The sequence below is a fragment of the Mustelus asterias genome, chromosome 3, assembly GCF_964213995.1.
Source record: "Mustelus asterias chromosome 3, sMusAst1.hap1.1, whole genome shotgun sequence".
Taxonomy (NCBI): Eukaryota; Metazoa; Chordata; class Chondrichthyes; order Carcharhiniformes; family Triakidae; genus Mustelus; species Mustelus asterias.
In genome coordinates this window covers 158,764,257-158,784,969 of record NC_135803.1, presented here as the reverse complement: position 1 = coordinate 158,784,969, position 20,713 = coordinate 158,764,257, and the positions used below count along the sequence as shown (strand labels likewise).

The 20,713-nt window shown below is 46.3% G+C and overlaps 1 protein-coding gene and 1 non-coding gene across 32 annotated transcripts in view; one reads left to right on the top strand and one right to left on the bottom strand.

Annotated features, from left to right (window-relative positions):
* LOC144491780 (6-phosphofructo-2-kinase/fructose-2,6-bisphosphatase 4) overlaps positions 1 to 20,713 on the bottom strand; it is a 275,487-nt gene that overhangs the window by 157,845 nt on the left and 96,929 nt on the right. For 7 of the 31 annotated variants that reach the window (XM_078210050.1, XM_078210044.1, XM_078210046.1 and 4 more), the window contains one exon: positions 16,910 to 17,106. The exons of 19 other annotated variants lie outside the window; for them this stretch is intronic. In XM_078210050.1, the coding sequence (XP_078066176.1) occupies positions 16,910 to 17,009 (100 nt within the window). In that variant the 5' untranslated portion in view covers positions 17,010 to 17,106. Of the gene's footprint in view, positions 1 to 16,909; positions 17,107 to 17,516; positions 17,668 to 20,713 lie in introns of those variants that run through there. 5 more of the 31 variants (XM_078210045.1, XM_078210049.1, XM_078210058.1 and 2 more) reach the window with 2 other exon arrangements.
* LOC144491913 (U2 spliceosomal RNA) lies at positions 5,587 to 5,785 on the top strand. Its single transcript, XR_013497510.1, has one exon. It is a non-coding gene; the product is annotated as a U2 spliceosomal RNA (small nuclear RNA).

Sequence of the window (20,713 nt, the reverse complement as noted above, 5' to 3'; positions counted from 1 at the left end):
CTACTTGTGTAGCCACTTTTAGGAAGCTATAGACTTGAGCCCCAAGATCCCTCTGTACATCAATGCTGTTCAGGGTCCTGCCATTAACTGTATATTACCCTTAACATTTGATCTCCCAAAGTGCAGCACCTCACACTTGCCCGGACTAAACTCCAGCTGCTATTTCTCTGACCATATCTATATCCCGCTGTATCCTTCGACATCCTTCTATACTAGCCACAACTCCACCTATCTCTGTGTTGTCTGCAAACTTATCAACCCCCCTCCTCCCCCCCCCAATCTACATTTTCATCCAAATTATATATATATATATATCACAAACAGCAGAGGTCCCAGTAGGACTCCCTGTGGAACACCACTAGCCATGGACCTCCAGCCAGAAAAACACCCTTCTGCCACTAATCTGGCTTTTATGGGCAAGCCAATTCTGAATCCAAGTGGCCAAGTCACTGTGGATCCCATGCATCTTAATCATCTGGATCAACCTACCATGAGGGACCTTGTCGAAAGCCTTACTGAATCCACATAGACAACATCCACTGCTCTACCCTCATCAATCACCTTCATCGCCTCCTCAAAAAATCACTCTAGTTAGTAAGATATGACCTGCCCTGCACAAAGCCATGCTGACTTTCCCTAATTAGGCCATGCTTTTCCAAATATGCGTAAATCCAATCCCTAAGAATCCTCTCCAATAGTTTCCCAACCACTGATGTGAGACTCACCACTCTATGATTTCCTATATTATCTCTTTTTACTTTCTTGAACAGAGGAACAATATTAGCTACTCGCCAGTCCTCCAGGGCCTCTCCAGTGGTGAGCAAGTGTACCAAGATCTTTGTCAGGGCCCCAGCAATCTCCTCTCTTGCCTCTCGCAATAACCTGGGATAGATCCCATCGGGCCCTTAATGCTCTTCAAGAGATCACTTCTTTTTTGATCTCAAGATGTCCTAGCATATTAGCATGCTCCACACTAATCTGACTATCCTCCATGTCCTTTTTCTTGGTGAATACCAATGTAAGGTACTCATTAAGGATCTCTCCCACATCCTCTGCCTCCAAGTACAAGTTCCCTCCTTTATCCTCGAGTGGTCCTACCTTCTCCCTCGTTACCCTCTTGTTTTTAATGTCTGTATAAAATGCTTTGGGATTCTCTTTAACCCTACTTGCCAAGGTCATTTGTTGCTCTCCTAATTCCCTGCCCGAGTTCTTTCTTTATATTCCTCACGGGTCCTTTCCAATTTTAGCTTCCTAAACCTCACATATGCTTTTTTTCCCCTTTTGATTAAACTCACAATCTGTTTTGTCATCCAAGGGTCCCTTACCTTATCATCCTTGTCCTTCTTCCTTACTGGAGCATGCCCGTCCTGAACTCTGATCAGTAGGTCTTTAAGCAACTCCCACATGTCAAATGTGGACTTGCCTGATATCAGCTGCTCCCAATTAACTCTGCCTAGCTCCTGCCTAATACAGTCGTAATTTGCCTTCCCCCAAGGTCCTGACTTATCCTTATTCATAGCTATCTTAAAATTGAAGGAGCAGTGATCACTGCTTCCAAAATGCTCTCTCACTGAAAAGTTAGTCACCTGGCAAGGCTCATTTGCCAATACGAAGTCCAGTATGGTCCCTCCTCTAGTTGGACTATCTACACTGTTTCAAGAAAACCTCTTGGATGCACCTAACCCTCTTGGATCCATCTCAGAGCCTCTTGCTCGAAGGAAGTCCCAGTCAATATTGGGGAAGTTAAAGTCACCCACAATGACAATCCTGTTGTTATTGCATCTTTCCATACGCTGCCTACATATTTGTTCTTCAATGTACCAGTGGCTGTTGGGGGGCCTATAGTATGATCCCATCAGAGTGATTGCACCCTTATTATTGAGTTGTACCCATATTGCCTCAGTGGATGAGCCCTCCAGTGTGTCCCCTTTGAGTGCAGATGTGACATTCTCTCTGGTAAGTAATGCAACTGAGAAATAAGAAGGGGGAAATCACTTTGATAGGATTGTATTACAAGCCCCCAAATAGTCAACGGGAAATTGAGGAGCAAATATGTAAAAAGATTACAGATAGCTCCAAGTATCCTGGAGATAGCCCTAAGTATCCAAGCTCCTGTATCCCAGGACGTTGTGGGAGGCTAGGGAGGAAATTGCGGGTCCCCTAGCAGGGATATTTGAATCATCGACAGCCACAGGCGAGGTGCCTGAAAATTGGAGGGTGGCGAATCTCGTGCCTTTGTTTAAGAAGGGCTGCAGGGAAAAGCCTGGGAACTAGAGGCCAGCAAGCCGATCGTCTGTAGTGGCTAAGTTGTTGGAAGATATTCTGAGAGACAGGATCTACAGGCATTTAGAGAGGCAAGGATCGATTAGGGATTGTCGGCATGGCTTTGTGAGTGGAAAATCATGTCTCACAAATTTGATTGAGATTTTTGAAGGGGTAACCAAGAAGGTAGAATAGGGCAGTGCAGTTGATGTTATCTACATGGACTTTAGCAAGGCGTTTGACATGCGGCCGCATGGTAGGTTGTCGCGCAAGGTTAAATTTCACGTGATCCAGGGTGAGGTAGCCAATTGGATACAAAATTGGCTTGATGATGGAAAACAGAGGGAGGTGTAGAGGGTTGTTTTCCAAATTGGAGGCCTGTGACCGGCAGTGTGCCTCAGGGATTAGTGCTGGGTCCACTTTTATTTGTTAAAGTTAAAGTTTATTTATTAGTCACATGTAAGGCTTACATTAACACTGCCATGAAGTTACTGTGAAATTCCCCTAGTCACCACACTCCAGCACCTGTTCGGATCAATGCACCTAACCAGCACGTCTTTCAGACTGTGGGAGGAAATCGGAGCACCCGGAGGAAACCCACGTAGACACGGGGAGCACGTGCAAACTCCACACAGACAGTGACCCAAGTCGGGAATCAAACCCGGGTCCCTGGCACTGTGCCGGCCATATTGTGTTATTTATATTAATGATTTGGATGAGAATTTATGGGGAATGGTTAATAAGTTTGCAGATGACACCAAGATTGGTGGCATAGTGGACAGTGAAGAAGGTTAACTAGGATTGCAACGGGATCTTGATCAATTGGACCAGTGGGCTGATGAATGGCAGATGGAGTTTAATTTAGACAAATGTGAGGTGACGCATTTTGGTAAATCGAATCTGGGCAGGACTTACTCAGTTAATGGTAGGGTGTTGGGGAAAGTTACAGAACAAAGGGATCTAGGAGTACATGTTCATAGCTCCTTGAAAGTGGAGTCACAGGTATACAGAGTGGTGAAGAAGGCATTCGGCATGCTTGGTTTCATCGGTCAGAACATTGAATACAGGAGTTGGGACGTCTTGAAGTTGTACAAGACATTGGTACGGCCACACTTGGAAACTGTGTACAATTCTGGTCACCCTATTATAGAAAGGATATTATTAAACTGGAATTAGTGCAGAAAAGATTTACTAGGATGCTACCAGGACTTGATGGATTGAGTTATATGGAGAGGCTGGAGGCTAGGCTGTTTTCCCTGGAGCGTAGGAGGTTTAGGGGTGATCTTATAGAGGTCTATAAAATAATGAGGGGCATAGATCAGCTAGATAGTCAATATCTTTTCCCAAAGGTAAGGGAGTCTAAAACTAGAACATAGAACATTACAGCGCAGTCCAGGCCCTTCGGCCCTCGATGTTGTGCCGACCTGTGAAACCAATCTAAAGCCCATCTAACCTACACTATTCCAATATCATCCATATATGTTTATCCAATGACCATTTAAATGCCCTTAATGTTGGTGAGTCCACTACTGTTGCAGGCAGGGCATTCCACGCCCATACCACTCTCTGAGTAAAGAACCTACCTCTGACATCTGTCCTATATCTATCACCCCTCAATTTAAAGCTATGTCCCCTTGTGCGAGCCATCACCATCCGAGGAAAAAAGTTCTCACAGTCCACCCTATCTAATCCTCTGATCATCTTGAATGCCTCTATTAAGTCACCTCTTAACCTTCTTCTAACGAAAACAACCTCAAGTCCCTCAGCCTTTCCTCATACGATCTTCCCATCATACCAGGCAACATCCTAGTAAATCTCCTCTGCACCCTTTCCAATGCATCCACATCCTTCCTATAATGCGGCAACCAGAACTGTACGCAATACTCCAAGTGCGGCCACACCAGAGTTTTGTACAGCTGCAACATGACCTCCTGGCTCCGAAACTCAATCCCTCTACCAATAAAAGCTAACACACCGTACACGCCTTAACAACCCTATCAACCTGGGTGCCAACATTCAGGGATCTATGCACATGGACACCGAGATCTCTCTGCTCATCCACACTACTAAGTATCTTACCATTAGCCCAGTACTCTGTATTCCTGTTACACCTTCCAAAGTGAATCACCTCACACTTTTCCGCATTAAACTCCATTTGCCACCTCTCAGCCCAGCTCTGCAGCTTATCTATGTCCCTCTGTAACCTACCACTTCCCTCCGCACTGTCTACAACTCCACCGACTTTAGTGTCATCCGCAAATTTACTAATCCATCCTTCCACGCCCTCATCCAGGTCATTTATAAAAATGACAAACAGCAGTGGCCCCAAAACAGATCCTTGCGGTACACCACTAGTAACTGAACTCCAGGATGAACATTTCCCATCAACCACCACCTTCTGTCTTCTTACAGCTAGCCAATTTCTGATCCAAACCGCTAAATCACCCTCAATCCCATGCCTCCGTATTTTCTGCAACAGTTTACCGTGGGGAACCTTATCAAACGGGCGGCACGGTAGCACAGTGGTTAGCACTGCTGCTTCACAGCTCCAGGGTCCCGGGTTCGATTCCCGGCTCGGGTCACTGTCTGTGTGGAGTTTGCACATTCTCCTCGTGTCTGCGTGGGTTTCCTCCGGGTGCTCCGGTTTCCTCCCACAGTCCAAAGATGTGCGGGTTAGGTTGATTGGCCAGGTTAAAAATTGCCCCTTAGAGTCCTGAGATGCGTAGTTAAAGGGATTAGCGGGTAAAATATGTGGGGGTAGGACCTGGGTGGGATTGTGGTCGGTGCAGACTCGATGGGCCGAATGGCCTCCTTCTGCACTGTAGGGATTCTATGATTCTAGACACTTTACTGAAATCCATATACACCACATCAACTGCTTTACCCTCATCCACCTCTTTGGTCACCTTCTCAAACAACTCAATAAGGTTTGTGAGGCACGACCTACCCTTCACAAAACCGTGCTGACTATCCCTAATCAAATTATTCCTTTCGAGATGATTATAAATCCTATCTCTTATAATCCTTTCCAAAACTTTGCCCACAACAGAAGTAAGGCTCACTGGTCTATAATTACTGGGTTGTCTCTACTCCCCTTCTTGAACAAGGGGACAACATTTGCTATCCTCCAATCTTCTGGCACTATTCCTGTAGACAATGATGACAAAGATCAAAGCCAAAGGCTCTGCAATCTCCTCCCTAGCCTCCCAGAGAATCCTGGGATAAATCCCATCCGGCCCAGGGGACTTATCTATTTTCACACTTTCCAGAATTGCTAACACCTCCTCCTCATGAACCTCAATCCCGTCTAGTCTAATAGCCTGTATCTCTTCTCGGCCTTTTGGTTAAGATCAAGTGTAGTATCGACATGCTGTGCTTGGTTGAAGTCATTAGGTTACATTTTAGCTTCATTTGAAGCAATTTTTTAAAGCGGCATCTCGGCCTTTTGGCTAAGATGCAAATGAGATCATGCCTTGGAGGAGGAGCTATGCCTACTCCAATCAGCTTGGATCATGTAGATCAAGCCCAAGACAGAAGGTGAGAGCCCTGTCTTGTCAGCTTGGATCGGGAATGTTTCAACTTGTTGAGACTCTGAATTGGACTTGATTTGATGGAATTGGAATAAAAATACAAAAAGAAATAGCCTGTATCTCAGTATTCTCCTCGACAACAACGTCTTTTTCCTGAGTGAATACTGACGAAAAATATTCATTTAGCGCCTCTCCTATCTCTTCGGACTCCACGCACAACTTCCCACTACTGTCCTTGACTGGCCCTAATCTTACCCGAGTCATTCTTTTATTCCTGACATACCTATAGAAAGCTTTAGGGTTTTCCTTGATCCTACCTGCCAAAGACTTCTCATGTCCCCTCCTGGCTCTTCTTAGCTCTCTCTTTAGGTCCTTCCTGGCTAACTTGTAGCTCTCAAGCGCCCTAACTGAGTCTTCACGTCTCATCTTTACATAAGTCTCCTTCTTCCTCTTCACAAGAGATTCAACCTCCTTAGTAAACCACGGTTCCCTCGCTCGACCACTTCCTCCCTGCCTGACAGGTACATACTTATCAAGGACACGCAGTAGCTGTTCCTTGAACAAGCTCCACATTTCACAAGGTGTGTCCACAAGGAGACAGAGAGTAGCAGTCGAAGGGTCTTTTTCCGGCTGGAGGTCTGTGACCAGTGGTGTTCCGCAGGGCTCTGTACTGGGACTTCTGCTATTTGTGATATATGTAAATGATTTGGAAGAAGGTGTAACTGGTGTTATCAGCAAGTTTGCGGATGACACAAAGATGGCTGGACTTGCGGATAGCGATGAACATTGTCCGACAATACAGCAGGATATAGATAGGCTGGAAAATTGGGCGGAGAAATGGCAGATGGAATTTAATCCAGATAAATGCGAAGTGATGCATTTTGGAAGAACTAATGTAGGGGGAGTTATACAATAAATGGCAGAGCCATCAAGAGTATAGAAACAAAGAGGGACCTAGGTGTGCAAGTCCACAAATCCTTGAAGGTGGCAGCACAGGTGAAGAAGGTGGCAGCACAGGTGAAGAAAGTGGTGAAGAAGGCATATGGTATGCTTGCCTTTATAGGACGGGGTATAGAGTATAAAAGCTGGAGTCTGATGTTGCAGCAGTATAGGACGCTGGTTAGGCCACATTTGGAGTACTGCGTCCAGTTCTGGTCGCCGCACTACCAGAAGGATGTGGAGGCGTTAGAGAGAGTGCAGAGAAGGTTTACCAGGATGTTGCCTGGTATGGAGGGTCTTAGCTATGAGGAGAGATTGGGTAAACTGGGCTTGATCTCCCTGGAAAGACGGAGAATGAGGGGAGACCTAATAGAGGTGTACAAAATTATGAAGGGTATAGATAGGGTGAACAGTGGGAAGCTTTTTCCCAGGTCGAAGGTGACGATCACGAGGGGTCACGGGCTCAAGGTGAGAGGGGTGAGGTATAACTCAGATATCAGAGGGACATTTTTTACACAGGTGGGGGCCTGGAATGCGCTGCCAAGTAGGGTGGTGGAGGCAGACACGCTGGCATCATTTAAGACTTACCTGGATAGTCACATGAGCAATCTGGGAATGGAGGGATACAAACGAATGGTCTAGTTGGACCAATGAGCGGCACAGGCTTGGAAGGCCGAAGGGCCTGTTTCCTGTACTGTACTGTTCTTTGTTCAATTGTGCCCATCCCCTGCAGTTTCCTTCCACATCCTATGCATCCTAAATCACGCCTAATCGCATCCTAATTTCCTTTCCCCCAGCTATAACTCTTGCCCTGCGGTATATACCTATCAGTATATAACTAGAGGGCATAGGTTTAAGGTGAGAGGGGAGAGATACAAAAGGGTCCAGAGGGGCAATTTTTTCACACATAGGGTGGTGAGTGTCTGGAACAAGTTGCCAGAGGTAGTAGTAGAGGCGGGAACAATTTTGTCTTTTGAAAAGCATTTAGACAGTTACGTGGGTAAGATGGGTATAGAGGGATATAGGCCAAATGTGGGCAATTGGGACTAGCTAAATGATAAAAGCTGGATGGCATGAACAAGTTGGGCTGAAGGGCCTGTTTCCATGCTGTAAACCTCTATGACGCCATAATTCCTCCACCTCTTTTACCTCCCTATCGCATCTAAAATATCGAAACCCTGGAACGTTGAGCAGCCAGTCCTGTCCCTCTCTCTTTCTGTAATGGCCACAACACCACAGTCCTATGTACTGATCCAGGCTCTAAGCTCATCTGCCTTCCCCATAATACTCCTTGCATTGAAATAAACACACTTCAGCCCGTCAGTCCCATCGTGTTCATTAACCTGCCCCTGCCTGTCCTTCCTTTCAGACTTACTGGTCCTAACATCTACCTCCCCCTCAATTTCTCCACTTGCTGACCTGCTGCTCTGGTTCCCAGCCCCATGCCACTCTAGTGTAAATCCTCCCGAGCAGTAGCGAACCTCCCCACAAGGATATTGGTTCCCCTCCAGTTTAGGTGCAACCTTCTCTCGTGTACAGGTCAGTGAAATTTCAAAAATAAAAGAACGTATGCTTGGACAGTGTTAGCTGAGGGAAGAATGGTAGACAGGGCATTTGGAAAACTCACCGTTTCCCAAAAAGACCAAGAAGATCTTTAACATCCTCTGCAAACTAAGGGGATCTCTGAAAAACCAACCATTCACGAATGCAAATTTAAATAAACAGAGTGGAACTGAATTCATATAAGATGAAAGTAATAGCTTCATCACCTTCCACAAGCTTGACTCTCTTGTTCTGTTAGTCAGCAATTGCAGTATTGTTGCAACCTGCCATTACCAGGAGGGGAGTTGGTAACCAAATGGACTCTGGCATGACTTTGTCAGCAATTGCTGTTTTCATACGATCCTTTAGGATGACAAAGGACATTGAACTAATTATCTGGTTAGAGAACCAGGTACTGAAGTCAAAAACATGTGCTGTCAGTACAGCATCACCTTCTGCTAACAGTCCTGGTGCTACCGTATTACAAAGAAACATTGAAACCTAGAAACCAGGAGCAGGAGAAGGCCAAACGGCGCTGCCAGTCTGCTCGGCCATTCAATATAGAACATAGAACATTACAGCGCAGAACAGGCCCTTCGGCCCACGATGTTGCACCGACCAGTTAAAAAAAAAAACTGTGACCCTCCAACCTAAACCAATTTCTTTTCGTCCATGAACCTATCTACGGATCTCTTAAACGCCCCCAAACTAGGCGCATTTACTACTGATGCTGGCAGGGCATTCCAATCCCTCACCACCCTCTGGGTAAAGAACCTACCCCTGACATCGGTTCTATAACTACCCCCCCTCAATTTAAAGCCATGCCCCCTCGTGCTGGATTTCTCCATCAGAGGAAAAAGGCTATCACTATCCACCCTATCTAAACCTCTAATCATCTTATATGTTTCAATAAGATCCCCTCTTAGCCGCCGCCTTTCCAGCGAAAACAATCCCAAATCCCTCAGCCTCTCCTCATAGGATCTCCCCTCCATACCAGGCAACATCCTGGTAAACCTCCTCTGCACCCTCTCCAAAGCCTCCACATCCTTCCTGTAATGTGGGGACCAGAACTGCACACAGTACTCCAAGTGCGGCCGCACCAGAGTTGTGTACAGTTGCAACATAACGCTACGACTCCTAAATTCAATCCCCCTACCAATAAACGCCAAGACACCATATGCCATTTTAACAACCTTATCTACTTGATTCCCAACTTTCAGGGATCTATGCACACATACACCTAGATCCCTCTGCTCCTCCACACTATTCAAAGTCCTCCCGTTAGCCCTATACTCAACACAACTGTTATTCCTACCAAAGTGAATTACCTCACACTTCTCCGCATTAAACTCCATCCGCCACCTCTCGGCCCAACTTTGCAACCTGTCTAAGTCTTCCTGCAGACTACGACACCCTTCCTCACTGTCTACCACACCACCGACTTTGGTGTCATCAGCAAATTTGCTAATCCACCCAACTATACCCTCATCCAGATCATTAATAAATATTACAAACAGCAGTGGCCCCAAAACAGATCCCTGAGGTACACCACTTGTAACCGCACTCCATGATGAATATTTACTATCAACCACCACCCTCTGTTTCCTATCCGCTAGCCAATTCCTGATCCAATTTCCTAGATCACCCCCAATCCCATACATCTGCATTTTCTGCAGAAGCCTACCATGGTGAACCTTATCAAACGCCTTACTAAAATCCATATATACCACGTCCACTGCCTTGCCCCCATCCACCTCCTTGGTCACTTTCTCAAAAAACTCAATAAGGTTAGTAAGGCACGACCTACCTGCCACAATATGATGGTGGCTGATCCGCTATTCCCACTTTCTCCCCATCCCCCTTGATGCCATTAAAATCTAAAAAATTACCTATCTCTTTCTTAAACACAATCAGTGACTTGGTCTCCACAGCCTTCTGTGACAGAGAATTCTACAGCTTCACTATCCTTTGAGTGAATAAATCTTTTCTCATCTCAGTTCTAAACAGTCTTTCCCATATCCTGAGACTGTGCCCCTGGCTCTAGATTCCCCAACCAGGGAAAACATCCTCCCTACATCTAGTCTGTCCAGCCCGGTTAGAATTTTACACGTTCCAATCAGATCTCCTCTCATCCTTCCAAACTCTAGTGAACATAGTCCCTGTCGAACCAATCTCTCCTTATAGGACAGTCCCATCAATCCCATATCAGCCATGTGACCCTCCGCTGCACTCCCCTATGGCAAGTATACACTTCCTTAGGTAGGGAGACCAAAACTCCACGCGATACTCCAGGTGTGGGCTCACCAAAGCCTTGTGTAACTGCAGTAAGACATCCCTACTTCTGAACTCAAATCCTCTTGCAATGTCGGCCATGCCTTTTTGTTTCAAATGCTAAAAAGGGGACCATTGATAACGCTTTTATTCCTTCAGTCAGTAGAAGATGGATTCAAGAGGCATTGCACAGTCCAAGGGAGGTTATAACGGAGCGCATGAGTAGGGTGGCACCAAGATAGCACCACATTATCCAAGGGGCCGTACGGAAGTGCCGTGCCACCCCAAGGGAGTGCCAAGGTGCACCGCATCATCCAAGGAGTGCTGCATTGTTGGAGGTGCAAGAGGGAGCAACTCACTGTCCAAGTGGTAGTGCAGACGGAGTGCCACATTGTCCAGGGGGCATGTGCGAGGGAGCATGGCACTGTCCAAGGAGCTGTAGTGAAGGAGTACTGTGGTTAAAGCAAGAACATGTGGGGAAATTTGCAGCAGCTTCTCAAATGAACAACATCAATCTCGCTGTTCCAGCCACGTCGAGCTGCGTCTTCCCAATATCAGCTTGGAATTCAACCAACCCTCCCTTCTCTACAGTAACAGGGGTCACATGGACAATTCTAAAGAAATATGTTCTGAACAAAATAAGCCACAATTCACAAAGCCATCGCTAAACTGAATGAGCAGAAATTTTATTACTTGTTTTTCCCTTTTCATCAATCTGCGAAGCTCACTGGGGTACAGGTCACACACACACTGACTCTCACTGGGGTACGGGTTCCACACACACTGACTCTCATTGGGGTACGGGTTCCACACAAACTGACTCTCACTGGGGTACGGGTTCCACACACACTGACTCTCACTGGGGTACGGGTTCCACACACACTGACTCTCACTGGGGTACGGGTTCCACACACACTGACTCTCACTGGGGTACGGGTTCCACACACACTGACTCTCACTGGGGTACGGGTTCCACACACACTGACTCTCACTGGGGTACGGGTTCCACACACACTGACTCTCACTGGGGTACGGGTTCCACACACACTGACTCTCACTGGGGTACGGGTCCCACACAAACTGACTCTCACTGGGGTACGGGTTCCACACACACTGACTCTCACTGGGGTACAGGTTCCACACACACTGACTCTCACTGGGGTACGGGTTCCACACACACTGACTCTCACTGGGGTACGGGTCCCACACACACTGACTCTCACTGGGGTACGGGTCCCACACACACTGGGGTACGGGTTCCACACACACTTGACTCTCCCTGGGGTACGGGTCCCACACACACTGACTCTCCCTGGGGTACGGGTCCCACACACACTGGGGTACGGGTCCCACACACACTGACTCTCCCTGGGGTACGGGTCCCACACACACTGACTCTCCCTGGGGTACGGGTCCCACACACACTGACTCTCCCTGGGGTACAGGTCCCACATACACTGACTCTCCCTGGGGTACGGGTCCCACACACACTGACTCTCCCTGGAGTACGGGTCCCACACACTGACTCTCCCTGGGGTACAGGTCCCACACACACTGACTCTCACTGGGGTACGGGTCCCACACACACTGACTCTCCCTGGGGTACAGGTCCCACACACACTGACTCTCCCTGGGGTACGGGTTCCACACACACTGACTCTCACTGGGGTACGGGTTCCCCACACACTGACTCTCCCTGGGGTACGGGTTCCACACACACTGACTCTCACTGGGGTACGGGTTCCCCACACACTGACTCTCCCTGGGGTACGGGTCCCACACACACTGACTGTCACATGTCACAGCACATTTAAAAATTTGTGACTACAGACACCATGGTCTGTTTCAAAATCACGCCATCCATTTTATACTGTCTTTCCACAGTCTAACACTTTATGTCTCTTCACACTGAACTCCATCTGCCAAGTTCTGCCTATTTCACGAGTCCATCATAATAAAGCCGATAACTATCCTCATCCTGAGTGTCTAATTTCCCAAGTTTCATTCCTTACACCAAGTCAGATGGTTTATACAATATAGCAAGGTGTAATGTGGGTGTGGTGTATTTAGATTTCCAGAAGGCATTCGATAAGGTGCCTCACGAAAGGTTGCTGCATAAGATAAAGGTCCACAGAGTTGGGGGTAAAGTGTTAGCGTGGATTGAGGATTGGCTATCTAACAGGAAGCAGAGAGTCGGAATAAATGGGTGCTTTTCCAGTTGGCAATCAATGACTAGTGGCGTGCCGCAGGGATCGGTGCTGGGGCCTCAACTATTTACCATATACATAGACGATCTGGAGGAGGGGACCGAGTGTAGGGTAACAAAGTTTGCGGATGACACAAAGATGAGTGGGAAAGCAAATTGCGTGGAGGACACAGAGAGTCTGCAGAGAGATTTGGATAGGCTAAGTGAGTGGGCAAGGACCTGGCAGATGGAATATAATGTTGGTAAGTGTGAGGTTATCCACTTTGGAAGGAATAATAGTAAGATGGACTATTATTTAAACGGTGAAAAATTACAACATGCTACTGTGCAGAGGGACCTGGGGGTCCTTGTGCATGAATCGCAAAAACTCAGTTTGCAGGTGATCAAGACGACAAATGGAATGTTGGCCTTTATCGCGAGAGGGATGGAGTATAAAAGCAGGGAGGTCATGCTGCAACTGTACAGGGTACTGGTGAGGCCGCACCTAGAGTACTGGGTACAATTTTGGTCCCCTTATTTAAGAAAGGATATATTAGCTTTGGAGGGGGTACAGAGAAGGTTCACCAGGTTGATTCCGGAGATGAGGGGGTTAGCTTATGAGGAGAGATTGAGTAGACTGGGCCTGTACTTATGTGAGGAAGAAAAGAATGACCAGGGTGAGGTTAGGGCCGGTCAAGGACAGTAGTGGGAACTTGTGTATGGAGTCAGTGGAGATAGGCGAGGTGATGAATGAATACTTTTCTTCAGTGTTCACCAAGGAGAGGGGCCATGTTTTTGAGGAAGTGAAGGTGTTACAGGCTAATAGGCTGGAGGAAATAGATGTTCGGAGGGAGGATGTCCTGGCAGTTTTGAATAAACTGAAGGTCGATAAGTCCCGTGGGCCTGATGAAATATATCCTAGGATTCTTTGGGAGGCAAGGGATGAGATTGCAGAGCCTTTGGCTTTGATCTTTGGGTCCTCGCTGTCCACAGGGATGGTGCCCGAGGACTGGAGAGTGGCGAATGTTGTTCCTCTGTTTAAGAAAGGGAATAGAAATGACCCTGGTAATTATAGACCGGTTAGTCTTACTTCGGTGGTTGGTAAATTGATGGAAAAGGTCCTTAGGGATGGGATTTACGACCATTTAGAAAGATGCGGATTAATCCGGGATAGTCAGCACGGATTTGTGAAGGGCAAGTCGTGCCTCACAAATTTGATTGAATTTTTTGAGGAGGTAACTAAGTGTGTTGATGAAGGTAGGGCAGTTGATGTCATATACATGGATTTTAGTAAGGCGTTTGATAAGGTCCCCCATGGTCGGCTTATGATGAAAGTAAGGAGGTGTGGGATAGAGGGAAAGTTGGCCGATTGGATAGGTAACTGGCTGTCTGATCGAAGACAGAGGGTGGTGGTGGATGGAAAATTTTCGGATTGGAGGCAGGTTGCTAGCGGAGTGCCGCAGGGATCGGTGCTTGGTCCTCTGCTCTTTGTGATTTTTATTAATGACTTAGAGGAGGGGGCTGAAGGGTGGATCAGTAAATTTGCTGATGACACCAAGATTGTTGGAGTAGTGGATGAGGTGGAGGGCTGTTGTAGGCTGCAAAGAGACATAGATAGGATGCAAAGCTGGGCTGAAAAATGGCAAATGGAGTTTAACCCTGATAAATGTGAGCTGATTCATTTTGGTAGGACTAATTTAAATGTGGATTACAGGGTCAAAGGTAGGGTTCTGAAGACTGTGGAGGAACAGAGAGATCTTGGGATCCATATCCACAGATCTCTAAAGGTTGCCACTCAAGTGGATAGAGCTGTGAAGAAGGCCTATAGTGTGTTAGCTTTTATTAACAGGAGGTTGGAGTTTAAGAGCCGTGGGGTTATGCTGCAACTGTACAGGACCTTGGTGAGACCACATTTGGAATATTGTGTGCAGTTCTGGTCACCTCACTATAAGAAGGATGTGGAAGCGCTGGAAAGAGTGCAGAGGAGATTTACCAGGATGCTGCCTGGTTTGGAGGGTAGGTCTTATGAGGAAAGGTTGAGGGAGCTAGGGCTGTTCTCTCTGGAGCGGAGGAGGCTGAGGGGAGACTTAATAGAGGTTTATAAAATGATGAAGGGGAGAGATAGAGTGAACGTTCAAACACTATTTCCTCGGGTGGATGGAGCTATTACAAGGGGGCATAACTATAGGGTTCGTGGTGGGAGATATAGGAAGGATATCAGAGGTAGGTTCTTTACGCAGAGAGTGGTTGGGGTGTGGAATGGACTGCCTGCAGTGATAGTGGAGTCAGACACTTTAGGAACATTTAAGCGGTTATTGGATCGGCACATGGAGCACACCAGGATGATAGGGAGTGGGATAGCTTGATCTTGGTTTCAGAAAAAGCTCGGCACAACATCGTGGGCCGAAGGGCCTGTTCTGTGCTGTACTGTTCTATGTTGTTCTCATTGGAGTTTAGAAGGTTGAGGGGAGATCTTATAGAGAGATATAAGATAATGAAGGGGCTAGACTGGGTAGAAGCAGCGAGGTTATTTCCACTTACAATGGAAACAAGAACTAGGGGGCATAGCCTCAAAATACGGGGGAGTCAACTTAGAACAGAGTTGAGGAGGAACTTCTTTTCCCAGAGGGTAGTGAATCTTTGGAATTCTCTGCCCAACGAAGCAGTGAAGGCTACCTCGTTAAATGTGTTTAAGTCACAGATAGATAGATTTTTAACCATTAAGGGAATTAAGGGTTATGGGGAGCGGGCGGGTAAATGGAACTGAACCCACTATCAGATCAGCCATGATCTTATTGAATGGCGGAGCAGGCTTGAGGGGCCTAATAGCCTACTCCTGCTCCTATTTCTTATGTTCTTATGTAATAATCCAAACAGACCCTTGAGGAACATCACTACAAACTACCTTCCACTCTGAGCACATCTCTGTCTCACCACCCTTTGCCTCCTGTCACTGAGATGATGATGTATCAATACCCCAACATTCTCTTCATTCACTGGGCCCCAACTTACTCCATCAGCCTGCTGTCATCAAGCTCCTCTGTTCATTCACCAAATAATTTAATCAATTAGTCAGGCATGATTTGTTTTCAACAGATTTATGCTGATTATTCTGATTAACTCAGAGCTTTCAAAATGAAAATATATTTTGTCCCGGATTATGATTTTCAACATTTGCCCAGCACTGATGTTTGGCCGACTGGCCTGTAATTTTCTGGTTTCTTGAATCGAGATATAACAATCCTCCAAATCCTGTATGCAATGAGAATTGACAGATTGTGACCAACACCTCTGCTTTTTCTATCTGTGTTTCTTTCCAGGTGATGTACCAACTTTCAGTGAAAAAAATCTTTTTAGTACACCTTCACTATCTATTACTGTGCCATCCATAACATCCTAGCCCCCTTTTACTGTAAGCTGCACATCATTTGCTTCCTTTGTCAAGGCAGATGTAAAGTACACCTTTAATGGCCTCCTTCTGTGTTGTGATGATTCTCTATTTTCCACCTCCATACGAGTTCTCTTACCCTCAATGTCAGTGGATTACTCACTCAATGTTACCCAGTGTCTGATGAGGATTATAATGTGGTCACCACAAGGAGAAGGAAGAGAACCACTGGGTGACTCATTAATATTTACAATTGTAACAAGGAATCAAAGGTGTATTCAATATATGATTTGTTCTTTACTGATAATTATAGTAATCGCTCTGTATTAATACATTTCACTTGCTTGTAGACAATTTGCTGCAAAGATCGTAGGAAAGATCACATTCAACATTTAACAAATGAACCTGCTTCAGCCCTAAAATCCACTACAGCACACGGAAACTCCAGTCTTTACTTAATTAAACTGCTTCATCTTTCAAAGATGTCTTTTCAGCTGGCTGCTCTTATCCAATTCTGTACTTGAACTCATGTTAGCAAAGCAATTTTAGCACAGGATCCATATAAAGTTATGCAAGCATTAAGAAAACATCGAGGCCAAATCTGTCTCCAGGCAGCAGGGTACCTATGCAAGCATATTCCCTGCTGCACTGCAGACTTCAATCCTGCATCAGCCTTTTAAAAGACAAGTCTCAGCCACTTTCAGCACCAAAAGCATTCAGAATAATCCAGTGGCGGAAGGGTTAGTAAGGCATTAGATTTGTGGTGCTGCACTTTGGCAGACCCATACCTACCCTTTCTTTGTGAAGTGTGTACCTCACAGAGGCCATTTTTACAAGGAATCCAAATCTTCTTCAGGGGATTCTGAGTGAGTTCTAGAGGCGAGTTGGCCATATTATTCCTCGTTCCTTTGTCTTGCTGCAAATTTAAGTCCAGGCGACCATCTCTGTCAATTCTTTGTCTTGCTCTCTAAGCTGCAGCTCTTTCTTCCCTGTTTGCAGCCATATAGAGAGCACTGGGTTATAGACCTGAGCATGTCACGTGAATCAAACTGCAAACTACCATAAATATCCTAAACCATGGGCAATCAGATTGTAAGGACAAGACGTAAAACTAAATGCAACAAGCTCAAGCTAACACTCTCTCGTGTGAGCTTAAATAAATAGAGCTGATTTGGAAACATTAACCTAACTGCTACTGCCCTGTATTTACAGAATGACTGCTTGAGGTTTACAGTAAGTGTATTTTATTCTCTGCTTATTCAAGCATTGGTCAAATCAGCTTTGAAACTTACTTCACTTCTGCTCAGATAATGCTACGAAAAGAGTTTTTTTAAAAAAACTAGTTAACGATTAAACTACATTTTTACATGGAATCTCATCAGTTTTTCGACAGTCTTACCAGAACTATTTCTTTCCAGGTTTTGTTCCACACAGTTATTGAGTACTTTCTGTACCACTATCAATTTGCTGTTCCTTATACACAAGGTACAAGCAGATAAGTTTGTCTCAGTGTTGCATCATGTTGAGTTCATTCCACATTGCTGGATCACATGTGGAAATCATGGGATGTGTCTGTTCAAGTTAGAGCAGCCAATCCCTGGAAGTGCTACAACACCAGCGCCAATCAGCTTCCTCACAACAGGAAACATGCTGCAGAATAGCAGATAATGCTTAACAGAGAGTGTGCCCCACCACTAACCAGAGTGCTACACAAGAATTTCAAGGCTGAATCAGTCCAGTCAACAGCAATTCTCAGCCATTAGAAAAAGCCTCACAGCAATGTTAAAACAATGGCACTAACTTTCACAAACCTCACATACTGCGTGCAGAGTCTAAACAATATCCCAAGGTGATTCACAAATAGGCAATGATGAAAACATAGCAAGCCTAAACTGAAGATATTCGGGAGCTAAGTGGCTTTGTTGTTTTTATTTCAAAAAGTGAGGACACAGGAGAAGAGGCAGATATGTTTACAGAGGCACACTCTCAGAGTAGGCCTGACGAAGACGTGGCCGATGTTGGAGCAAAAAGCTGAACAATGCACAGAACGGTGGAGTCAAATTAATGGCGCATTTGGAAGGGCAAATAAGGGTGGTGAAGATTGAAGATATAGGGAAAGATAAGCTCCATTCAAAAGTCTGACAGCAGCAGGGAAGAAGCAGTTCTTGAGTCGGTTGGTACGTGTCCTCAGACTTTTGTATCTTTTTCCCAACTGAAGAAGGTGGAAGAGAGAATGTCCGGGGTGCGTGGGGTCCTTAATTATGCTGGCTGCTTTGCCGAGGCAGCGGGAAGTGTAGACAGAGTCAATGGATGGGACGCTGGTTTGAGTGATGGACTGGGCTTCGTTCATGACCCTTTGTAGTTTCTTGCGGTCTTGGACAGAGCAGGAGCCATACCAAGCTGTGATACAACCAGACAGAATGTTTTCTAAGGTGCATCTGTAAAAGTTGGTGAGAGTCATAGCGGACATGCCAAATTTCCTTAGTCTTCTGAGAAAGTAGAGGCATTGGTGTGTTTTCTTAACGATAGTGTCGGCATGGGGAGACCAGGACAGGTTGTTGGTGATCTGGACACCTAAAAACTTGAAGCTCTCAAACATTTCTGCTTTGTCCCCATTGATGTAGACAGGGGCATGTTCTCCACTACGCTTCCTGAAGTCGATGACAATCTCCTTCGTTTTGTTGACATTGTTTTCTTAACAATAGTTTGCATTTATATAGCACCTTTAAGAGCATAAAAACATCAGAAATAGGAACAGGAGTAGGCCATTCAGCCCCTCGAGCCTGTTCTGCCTTTCAATAGGATCATGACTGATCTGACATTCCTCACATCCACTTTCCTGTCCTTTCCCCATGACCCTGAATTCCCTTACTGATCAAAAATCCAACTATCTCAGCCTTAAATATACAAAAGGGGCCCGATTTTACCAAAATTTCGCGCCCATCGTGGTAAAGTTGGGCTTCGGGCCTATACCGCGATCTGCACCCAATTCCGAGCAGATCGCGGCTTTACCGACACCCGATTTGGGCGTGGGTCCGGCCCGTGCCCGAATCAGGCGGCCTGATGATTTAAATGTATTTGCATGCATTTAAATCGACTTAATGAACCGCGCGCCCAACCCTACCGCCAAATCCCACTTTACCGTCTTCTGGCCCGTTCTGGATCCGCGCTTCTGGCGACCTGCCGAATAAAAATCCAAAGCGGATTTCTATTGTGCAGGGGAATCTCCGAAGCTCTCTCTGCCCTTGTGAAGTCACCATCCTCCTCGACCATCCTTTGCAGACCCCCCCCCCCCCCCCCCCCCCCGGATCGGACCCCCCTGGGAGGCAGGTTCCCCCGGCAGACCCCCCCCACTGAAATCGGACCCCCCTGGGAGGCAGGCCCCCTCAGCAGAGCACACCCCAACCTACCTCGATCGCTGGTCTCCCTCCACCTGCAGTGGAGACCATATTTCAAAATATGGATGGGGGATATATATTTTGAAATATTTTCCCAAATTTTTGACTGTCAGGTTTTTAGTTCCTGCGATTATAATTTTGACATTATCTTCCAAAGGGAATTCCTCTAATTCTGTGCAATGTTCAGATGAAAACAAGATGACAGAAAGGATCCAAGGCTGCTCCAGAGGCAGATTAGCTGCACCCAACTTTGCCCATGCAAATCATATTCATAAGTCGGGGCACGTCTGCCATGGAATGTGAGAGAAGAGTTGCCAATACAAACTTCTTTTCACTATGGGTGATTTCCCAGATTTGTAATCTCCTTGAATCTTATTTCCAACCAAGTTCCACCACGGGGACAATTCTTTCAAGTTCACCACATGACTCTGAACATTTGAGCACCTGGCTCATGGCTACAGGGACATCAACAATCCAGATACAGATCACAAATGTATTATACAGGTGACTAATTGCTCACTAGGACACCGTAGTTTAATTACCTTTCTCATAGATAATTAGGCAGCACAAAGAAGATGCTACATTATTTTCAGTTTGCAAGACTCTCCCAAGTCCATCCTCCCCCCCTCTCTGCTCTCTCTGCTGTCTTTTTCTTTCCCGCCCGGGCATGCTGCTTCAGATTTTTTTTCGAACTGCGCATGCGCAGTTCAGAGCTCCGATCGTTCCGGCAGCGCTAAGCCCCGCCCACTGCGCAGATCGACTGGAGCCGGCAAAAAGCGTGTGGGCGCGCAAAGAGGATTCCGGGTTCAGATCTGCATTACGCCTGGATCCGGCCCTTGGACCTCAAATGGTAAAATCGGGCCCAAGGTCTCTACCCCCACAGCCCTCTGTGGCAAGGAGCTCCAATGGCTCACAACCCTGAGAAAGAAATTCCTCCTCATCTCAGCCTTAAATTAGCATCCCTTTATTCTGAGACTGCCTTCTGGTCCTAGACTCTCCCATGAGGGGAAACATCCTCTCAGCATTTACCCTGTCAAGCCCCTTTGGAATCCTTTATGTTTCAATGAGATCACCACTCATTCTTCTAAATTCCAATGAGTAGAGTCCCAGCCTGTTTAACCTTTCCTCATAAAACAACCCCTCCATACCGGGGATCATCCCAGTGAACCTTCTCTGAGCTGCCTCCAATGAAATTATA